Source organism: Etheostoma cragini, chromosome 23 (genome assembly GCF_013103735.1).
Source record: "Etheostoma cragini isolate CJK2018 chromosome 23, CSU_Ecrag_1.0, whole genome shotgun sequence".
NCBI classification, from domain to species: Eukaryota; Metazoa; Chordata; class Actinopteri; order Perciformes; family Percidae; genus Etheostoma; species Etheostoma cragini.
The window spans coordinates 8,630,551-8,641,278 of record NC_048429.1 but is presented as its reverse complement, the minus strand read 5'-3'; the positions used below and the strand labels follow the sequence as shown (position 1 = coordinate 8,641,278).

Sequence of the window (10,728 nt, the reverse complement as noted above, 5' to 3'; positions counted from 1 at the left end):
CGCACACACACACACACACACACACACACACACACACACATATTCTCCTGCCACACATGCATGACTGCACACACATAGGAAAAGGAAGGGGAGGTGGGGTAAAAAACACACAAACACACACACACAAGAAAGACAGCCTTAAGTGTACACGCATGGATAAACACACACAAAACACAACACACACACACACACACACACACACACACACACACACACACTCCGACGCGTGGTGAGTGCAGGAATCACAAACATAGCGACACACAGAAGGGCAAGCGCGTGACGCCAGCAACCTAACGCTGTTGTCTCATTCTCGCTCTCTCTCTCACACACACACACTCACGCCTCTCAGACGCACACGGCAGCGCACAAGCCAGTGAACAGGACGGCGCTGGATGTGTCATTCATATATAGGGAATAGATCCGAAGAAAAGGATTAACTATCTACATCCCTCTCCCTCAGCGGACCTTATCCTCTCTTCCCTCCTCTTGTGTCTCTAAGCTTCTATTCACCTCGTTTGTTTTTCCACATGCCCTCCTTTTTCACATTTCATTGGTGGGTTGATGCTGGGGGGATTGTCTCCCTTCAGAAAGGAGGATTATTCTTATATTATTCCTTTGACTGGGATCTTGAATACATGGATTTCTTTAATTGAAGGGGTAACAGGTTTTCTTTTTTTTAGAGATTTTTTATCTTTTTTTTTTAATTTAAGGATATTTGTGCTGAGGATGGCTCGTGTGAGAAAGCTATAAGGCTGGTGCAGTCTGAGATATTTGGTCAAAAGGTAAGTCTGTTTGTGGTGTAGTTCTCTTCTCATCACTCATACACCTAAACACACTTCATTTTAACGTAACTGCTCATGATCTAATTTTACGACTTGGGTTAAAGATGTACTATGTCACACAAAGTAGAGTGCAGACAGGGACAGACTTGCCTTTTTTCAGCAATTTTTTTTTATTTTGATGGGGGCAAAGGTAAATGCTGTGAGGAAGTGGATGCTCAAATGTCAGCCCTACCTTTTTCCTGGATACACACAACATGCACATTCACTGGGATTTTGGGGCTGTGGTTCTGGATCAAAGCTTGCAGAAATGGGCAGTGGGAGAAGGTGAGAGCATCAGTGGTTTATTCACACACAAGTATGGGCATATTTCTTTCTGTTATTTATGTTTTACAGCTACACATGAAAGAAATACATATAAAAACAGGCAGCAGTAAACCATTTAAGACCCTTTGAGAAATATTACGGTGTAAAGATACTTATGGCTCTGCAGGGGATACACAGTAAAGGGTTCGGTCTAAACATACAGTGTGATGGATGTTAGGGAACTGAATAGGACATTGCTAGTTTTCATTCCACTTGATTTTAAGCCACTTGATTGTATAAGAAGTCTTCTGGTAACTCTTTGTCTGCTGCTACCAAACCTCTTGAGGCATAATCTGTTGAGATCTAGCCTAGCCAAGGTTAAGATGCTGCAAATATTCTGCGATATTGTTTTAGCATATCACATGTACCACCCTTAGATAATATTTTTTATTTAAATGCATGAGGTATTCAAACATGGCAGCCCATGGATTCCAGTGAAAACTGCACACACAGGCTTCCCATTTCCATGCCAAAGCTTTAAGTGTATTAAAAACTTTATCTAGCTCTGTCTTGCTGACTAAACGTGAATATATAATATCTTTATACAGCCACTCCTACCATAAATCAGGTGTAATGTTTTATAGCCATTTATTTTGTAATGGTCATGTAGTGAGAAAAGTATGTTCAGAACAGTACAAATAATATCCTGTCATTTGCCCCTTTTTTAGTATGCAGACAACTTTATAGACAAATTAATGCAGCTCAAAGAAATTACAGTCATTTGTATAAATCTAATGTGAACAGACCCAGTAATTGTTTTATTTGGCTGCCTCCAGTCTACTTGTTTCTTTAAACTACACAGTATCTTATGTAATCTTAATCAAGTTAAAACCCTTTATAGGTTGTATTTTATAGTATCCTGTTGATTCTCAGTCTGATACCCACTGTGTCGTGTGCTACTTTTTTACCTGCTGTAAAACTTTGTAGGCTCTAGCCCTGTTTTGACATGCCTATCATTTCTAGCAGACATGTGTTAATAGTCTGGGTGATAGTATGAATGTGCTTAAAAAAAAAAAAAACTACTGGATTTTTCTCAGGTTAATAATAATAAAATGTATGCAGCACATACTGAATATGTACATTTACATATTGGTAAACTAGTAATAATAACTATAATATACAATGTGCATGATAACATCTATATGTTATCATGCACATCTACTGTATATGACAAAGTGTGACCTGCATGCTATGCATTAACATGTATACTTAAACTTAATGTGTGTGTTTATGGACACGTGCACACTCTTACAAAATGTGTGTGTATGTATAATATGTGTCTGCATAGCCAAATGTATGTGTAATTATATATCTGTACATATTTTGCCTGTCAACACGTGTTGTCAAGCAATTGGCATGTGCTTAGGTGTGTGTGTGCGTGCGTGCGTGCGTGCATGAGTGTAGATTTGAAGGTCAATAATTGGACTGGGTGTTTACAGCTGTGATGTCACTCATTCAGGGGCCACACACACACACACACACACACACACACACACACACACACACAAACACACACAAACACCTGCCTTTTCACGTCCTCTTGAGTGCAGGTGTATTTCAATTTAGTGGCAAATTGGACAGAATTCCAGCCAAGTTGATTAAAAACTATTAGTCAAGCCAAGTAGGCAGGTCACAAGAATGATGAAATGCTCTGAAAAAGAGCTGACGTGGGCACATTGAGCAAAGCTGTGCACGCATATGCAAATTCACACTCATACAGTAAAACCCAACACAATACTAAATGTTCGTGATGTACATTATCCAGCTGTTGCATTTATTTTCTACCTGTAGTTTTCTTGTTTACACTCTAACTTTGTCACAGTTAGATGAGTAATGATAGGGAAGTTTAACTGGTCAAGGCAAAATACTAGTATTGGTTCAGCTACATTAGATGACTGAGACATGCAATCAGCATATACAGCAGCTACAGTAATCACGTTTACATTCACATTGTGATAGAGAGGGATGATCACGGTGGAGATGCTTACTGGAAATGGATTTGCAAGATATTCAAAATATACATTTGTCAAGAATAATTAAGAAAAAAAAGGGCTATTGCTGCTGAGCCTTTCTTCATCTCACTTCCTCACTATCAACAATCCCTTCCTGCATCAAAAACGTATGGGACAAAACATAAGAAGACTAAGTTGACCAATCCCAGTTGGTGGTCTCTACTTGTTATCTCTGCCCCCAGATGTGTGGTTATATTTTGAGGCTCTGCACAAAGCCTCTGCAACCCCATGCGGCGTATAAATCTGGCTTATGTGCGGACAAGAAACAGTTAGTGAAATAAACAGAGTGAAAAATAGGACGGAAAGAGGAGAGGAGAGAGAAGAGGAGCCCAGAGAAGGGGAGGAGGTGTTACTTGACTCCCCAACATGCAGGCCACTTTAGCACCCAAGTATTTACACGTGTGTGAATGTGTGCATGGGTGCATGTGTGGATTTTGGCTGCCCCTGCGTCCAGGTCAAATTGGTAAAAAAAGCTTTCTGAGAATCGCCTGACAGACAGGCTTACCTCTAGACCACCCATTCACCGGGATGGAAACTGATGGGCGAACAGTAGCATGTGACTACATAGGTGACCTTCTGCAACACCTCCAATACATCATTTAAGTGACAGTTCCAGCATGATTGTGCTCATTTAATGTAGGCAACTATCATCATTTGCATAAATAAATAATATTTTTCTCATTTTTAACTGATAAAATGTTATTTCTGCCACCTTTTTTCATCCACTCCCATTTATTTCCACATAGTAAAGAAAACAATGAGAAGCAAGCAATAAACATGTATTTGGCTATAATACACCTGATATAAGCAACTTAAAGCCATTAATCATTTGACAAATGGCCAACATGCACAACAAGGACACATATACATTCTTAAAACTTAAGCAGGGATTATAGATGTTTTTCACACAACTTGAAATTGCCACAGAAATGTTAAGTTGAATGAACTACAAAAAAGGAAAAAAGCATTCATCTCAACGTATGAAGATTGCTTTGTTTGATGTTCTACAGTGTATTTTAAAAATTAGAAATCAGTGAAAAGCGTAATTACAATGGAGCGGTCTGTTACTTTGTTAATTCATTTCTCCTCTTGCATATATATACACTATATATTTTTTTTTTAAACAGGTCTGTGGCGCTCCCATTTTGATTTTGAAATAAAAATCACACCATCAAGCACAGTGGAAAAGGAAAACATGTACAGCTAGAGAACAGAGAGGAATCTTCCCAAATTCCTTGAGTTCCCTTCATTTCTCATCTGTGCTTCAGAATTCATCAAATAAAGTTCATGTGCTCATTTAAAAAGAACAACAGAAATTTCCCAGTAGAGCCTGGCTAATGTTACTTTAATCACATGCAGGAAATCCATCTGCCGAATATCCTCGGTACATGCCTCTGTCTCTTTGCCAAGGCGAGGAAAGAGCCATAGAGGGAGAGATGGAATGAGAGAGGGGAAAGAGGGAAGGGAATAGTGAAAAATTGACAGATGAAGGTCATAAAGAAAGTGAAAGGATAGAGATGAAGAGATGATGGAGAGGAGAAGATGCATAATATACAGAGGGAATATAAAGAAAGAAGGGAGAGAGCAAAGGGATTAGGCAAGAGCTGTATATTTTGTTCAGTGTTTGGCAGGTACTAATAGCAATAATGATAACACAAATAGTGCCACTGAGTGCACATACACAATCACACACACACACCAAAACATTGCAGAGGTTGTGGAGGAGAATTTTAATGTCCTCTCTATTCACCCATTGCATTTTTTTAACCTAACCATATTTCCTTCCTTGCCTAGATTTCCTTTGTATCCTGTCATTGCTGTCTCTTTTCTACACTTCTTTTCCTCGTCATCACCCTCTCACTCATTTCACCTCTTCACCCATTTCCTTTTCTTCTCCTTTCCTCTCCTCCAGTTTCCACTAAAGCATTTATAACCAGTTGTAAATAACTCACTGACACTGAACAGATTGAGGAGTGTTATTTTTAGAAGTGGCAGCAGAAACTTTCTGTCTGCTTGACCATATGCATAGAGTGTTGAATTTACTTTATACTGTCTGTCTATCTTCATCTAAATACATCTATCATGTTGTCCTCTTTATATCGTTCCTAACACATCCCCTTTAACCTCCAAATACTCTCAATCATTTTTGTTTAACATGCCAATTTTAGGTGATGCAAGTGCTAATTTACATAATCAGTGCACACACATCCACAAATGAGTGTAAACACACGCACAAATGCACATTCACTACCATTCAACTTTATGGCAAAATGAGTGGTGCAGGAAAATCCTGCTTGAGTTTCAAAGTTTTCTCTACAAACTAACCCGCTAACCATGGAACAACAACCTAATCTGATTAGTGCAATATTTCACACACTGCTGATTGGGTTTTGATGATGGAAAATAGGAAAAAAAAGATGCATGTCACAGCAGCACTCCAGCACTTTCAAAATTACACTGATTGGCCCTTGGGGCGCGAGTCGATTGCGTACATCAGCCATGTTGTATTGTGGTTCCAACGAGCTTTCTCCCATGGTAATTTCCCACTCGGCAAACCTATTTTCACTGTAATGACTCAACAGTGACTCGAAGACTCATCTTTTTCAAAGCTAGTGGGATCTGTTTCATTACACTGCTGTAATTGGACTGGGTCTTTTTTTTTTTCTCAACCTTTTTCTCAATAATAATAATAAAGGTCCATCTATCGGAATGATAACAGCAAACTAATTGCAACAAATCACCCATCATGTACAGAAAACAAAAAGACAACTAAAAACAGGAATACAAATATTTTAACTATACAACCAACTTCATTGTATGCAATAGTAAGACTTTCCTCTATTGCAATGCAATTTTCCTTGACATTCCGGAGGAGTCGATCACATGCAATAGAACTGCTGCAGAGCAGTCTTATTAAACTTTCGGTCCAATAGTTTGATGCAAACAGTTTTGAACAGTTCATTTTCTTTATTGGAAAAGTGTTCTGATTATTTTTCAACAGATTTCCTGAGATGACATTAGAGATTTCAGAGCTAATATAATTTATGGAATCAGTTTGACACCGTCGTCTCCAACACATTTCAAGAACTAGATGTACTCTCGAGGTGACATGATTCTTGCTGTTCACCCAGAATTCACTTTAGGTTTATTATTGCTGTGTTACCTTTATTATTTAGCAAAGAGGTCAAAATAACAGCAGAGTTCCACTGTCTCCTGCCTTGCCCAAGGGTACTTTGGCAGTATCACACATACAAACAGATGCAATGTCTATTTTATTTTATTAATTATTTCTCTTCCTTTTTCACACTTTTTGTTCCATCCATATGTCTCATTTCTGAGGTAATTTCTTTTCCCTGCCTCTCTACCTTTCCCCTAGTCTCTCTTTCTCTCCTCTCTCCGCCTGTGTCACGCTCCCTTTGTTTCTCTGTGTGTCAGTCTCTGTGCCAGACAAAAGCAGTAGGGGGTCTGTCTGTGGGAAAGGCAAACTGATTGTGTAAATTGCCAAAGACGCACATTTATCATTTATGCCTATGAAATACTGGGGCGGGTGTTGGGGGGAGTGGCTTGCTCCCAACACGCACACATACAGTACATATACACACAAAAGGTAGAATAGGTGCAAACACGTGCATACACACAGAAATTCTTTTTTAATGTATGCAGGGAAGCCTTCTGGCAAACACACATACACAGCAACTGCTGCTTTAGCCTTCTTGGCTGCTGGTGTTACGGGTGTGTGTATACCTTAGTGCATGTGCACAGTAGTTTGTGTGGTCCTGTGCAATAACAATATGATGTGATACTGTCTCATCCATCTGTCTGTCTCACTCATCTGTTTTCTCTCTCCTCAGGTGTTTTGGTGTAGCTTTCCGCAGTCGCCGCCCTAGTGGAGGCTGCAGGCATGGTGGCTTGACGCCCCCATAGCCCCGCCCCTCTGACAGAGGAAGGCTGCAGAGCTCTGTGTCATGCTCCCCCACACCCACCCCCCTGAGGGCATCGTCCTGCCCTCACCTAGCACTACCACCCTCCATCTGGCCAGACCTGGTGAGTGGACAAAATACAGACGAAAAAGATGAGAGAGTAAAGAAAAACAGTCAAGAAGAGGAGAAAAAAGTGCTCTGTTCCTACTCAACTCCAAGTTCCTGCTCTATTTTTTCCCATTATTATACTCCTAATCACACACAAAAGGAAAAACGCTGTCTGTTTCGACAGCTGCTAATGTTAAACTGCCAACACACACACACACACACACACACACACACACACAGCGGATAAGGGCGTTGAGCTGTCTTTGGCCACGTGCCAAGTTCTCCAGTGAAATGCCATATTACTGTATGTATTAATACAGCCAGCAGTCTGTGGAAACAAAATAACATGGAAAAAGAATGATGGGGGGTGACCTGCAGGTTATTTGTCTCTCTTTTTATGCATTTTACCTTCTTTGCTTCCCATTCCTTTTTCCACCATTCTCCTGTCCTTTTTTCCCCTCACATTTTTCTGTTCTTGGTTGTCATCTTTTTCTTACATATCTCACTTCCATATATATATATATACACACAGTACATACTGTATATATGTATGTAAGAAAACATATACGTCTCTTCTTCCCTCTTCCTCTAATTTTCTGCCCACAGCCCTAATTTTTCTCCCCCCACAGTCTCTCTCTTTTTTACCACTCAGTCAAAACAAAAATCCGTCGGAGGTCGGGTGGCATAGCAACAGATATGACAGCTGCGTGTTATGGATTAGACAGTGGAGTGGATGGATCTTGCTCGCCGAGAGACTCCAGACACTTTCTCAGCTAATAGCCAAACATGAATTAAGCTCCTTTTTTTTGCATTGTTTCTCTCTTTTGTTATACATCTGACAAAAACTTGACACAAAAAAAGGTGCACACATGCCACAATGTCTGTGGAAAATAAATGGCTTTATATTAAATAGAAAAGAGACTATAAAAATGGGGATCTTTGTCTTCCTGTTGGAGAGGTATTGTACAAACTTCTGTGTAACAGGGGAGACACTAAATAACAGGGCAACACTATCTGTCAGCAGACACCCACACAGTACCTCTAAATTGTTAGATAAACCTCCCTCTGGGCCACCCGATCTCCCTCCATCTCCATCACCTCATACCTCTACCTTTTCTTCATTCTTTCATCCACCTTTGAGGTAAATCCAGTTCAATATAACTGCACGATCAGTCTCGGTTTCCCTCTCAGTGTTTTTTATTAGGTTTTCTCAACATACTGTAAATATAACATTAACAGTACTGCTAAAGCCTTTTAGGAAGAATCTAAAAAGTTATCCGGTAGTCACCGTCTCTTCCATGCAATTACGTTCTTTGCATTAACTTAACACAATGTTTCCAAAACAGTCTCTCTCACTTGCTCAATTCTTCCTCGACACAAAATGTGCATAATCAATGCTGTCGAGCATTTTCAAAACAGGTGTTTTCTCTGGCTCTCTCCTTTGTTTTTTCACTGTCTCTGTATTTTTCTCATAAAGCTTGGAAGCTCTCTGATCTCTGCTATTACTCTTTGAGGTCCTCAAACACTATTATACACTCACTCACTCATGCACACACACACACACACACACACACGCACACACGTCCCAAGTAACCGAAAGATAGGAGAAGAAAGGGGTAAGGCATCCCATCAAATCAGAGCCAACAAATATGTCCTATTAACAGTTATTACAATACAGAGAAGGACAGAGCTCAGATCATCAAGGCTCTTTCCTTTAAAGATGAGTTTGTTTAGAAATAGACAGGCAGAGGATACAAAAGATCAGTTTCCATTTAGTATTTTGGTAAGTGGAAACCTTTCAAATGTTGCAAAGATCAACATGGAAGCCCCAAGATGGACAGAAAAAAGATCAACAAGAAAAATGAGTGTCGGCATTCTTTAGTGTCACCAGTATTGGCAATATGTTGAATTAATGGCCATTAATCTATGATGAAAGGTTATAACCTACATAAGAAAGAAAGTGTTATTATTTTTCTGAAAGGTGGTGGAGAAAGCTTAGTTCATGGGTGTTTTTGAGTTTTCAAAGCTAAATATATAAATGTTGTGGCTCAAAGTAACAAAGGAAATTGTGCCGTATGATCAATAAATGCATTTCCATTGCAGATTTTTGCCTAATGTCCTTATCACTGAAAGCATATATATTAGTCAAGTGGATTTATAATTAGTAGATGGTTTTATAATCAGGAAAAATGTGCATGTTCGCAGGAAAGATTCTCATTTTCATTCAGGCTTTCTTCATTCATTCAATTTCCCAAAACAAACTGAGAGAGATGGAATATAAAAATTGATACTTGAGATCCTTTCTATGCCATTAATACTAACAATGTTTGACTTGCCAGGTTGTGAAAATAAAAAGTGGTACCAAAACTGCAAAGAAAAGATTGAAAGTGCCATGACACCACAGAAAAAGAATAAAAGAGCTTTAAAAAAAAGTGTAAAGTAGAGGGCAAAAAAAGAGTGACAGAAAGAGTGAGACAGAGGAGGTGATAGGAAAGCTAGAAACAGTGGGGAAGGGAGAGGAAGAAAGATATGAGATCAAAGAGGTGTAGAGAAAGAGAAAAAACTGTTTGGAAAATAAAGGATGAAGGAGGAGAGGCCATATGGTGCCTCCAGGCTTCCACGATACCAGCAAACTGTCTCATCTGACACAACACATTTGCATGCAAGCAGGCATAAATTCATTCCTATTCACAGATAAACACACACTGTAGCTTATCTGGTCCACTGTGCGTGCTTGTGCACCTTGTTGAAGTTCCAAACAAAGCCGGCAGATTAATTGACCACATAATCAAAAGAGTGACAGAGAAGGTGACAGAGAGAGAGGGTGAAAGGATGGGAGGGTTTGGTTTTGAATGGATACGATGACTGAGGTTAAAACGTTTGTTTTGTAACGAAGCCGTAATGTAGCGACTGAGGTTGTAGCATAATGCAGCTGTAATACAGTGCTGTGACTAAAGGAGCAGCACAAGGTTTGGAACAGAGCCACAGTAGAGCTACACAGTAAAAACTAACTTTCTGTCTGCCTGCAGCAGCTAATCTGGCTGTTAAATTGATCAGACACATTACTTGTACAAGACAGTTTGATTTGAACTTTTTAAAGACATTAGTCAGCTGTGAGAAGGTATCAAAAACCAAATTCATTACTGGGTGGTTAGTAGCTGGTGGCCCTTTTCAACCCTGCTGGGACGATGGGTTTGGCATGAAGCTACAGCAGTGTGACAGTGTAACAGTATGTGCGTGTGTGTGTGTGTGTGTGTGTGTGTGTGTTTGTGTGTGTGTGTGTGTGTTTGTGTGTGTGTGTGTGTGTGTGTGTGGCATTATTCTTGGAGTGGAGCCTGATCCCTTATTGTTACATGAGACTTACTTATAGAAACTGGAATGACAGCTTGTTGGCAAACAGTCCAAAGCATCTGGCAAATGTAATTAATAGCCATTTTAATACAATTGAAATTTATTTATTATTATTTTCTTCGGGTAGGGGGTGAGTCCTTACCCCAAGTGAAGGAGTTTAAGTACCTTGGGGTCTTGTTCGCGAGTGAGGGG

General features: G+C 39.7%; 2 protein-coding genes across 7 annotated transcripts in view; one reads left to right on the top strand and one right to left on the bottom strand.

The window, feature by feature from the left end:
- cacna2d4a (calcium channel, voltage-dependent, alpha 2/delta subunit 4a) overlaps window positions 1-10,728 on the bottom strand; it is a 79,615-nt gene that overhangs the window by 26,769 nt on the left and 42,118 nt on the right. The window lies entirely within an intron of this gene.
- lrtm2a (leucine-rich repeats and transmembrane domains 2a) overlaps window positions 238-10,728 on the top strand; it is a 26,016-nt gene continuing 15,525 nt past the window's right edge. Inside the window, exons 1-2 of the mRNA XM_034863323.1 lie at window positions 238-782; window positions 7,009-7,201. Coding sequence (XP_034719214.1) covers window positions 7,123-7,201 — 79 coding nt within the window. The 5' untranslated portion in view covers window positions 238-782; window positions 7,009-7,122. The remainder of the gene's footprint in view (window positions 783-7,008; window positions 7,202-10,728) is intronic.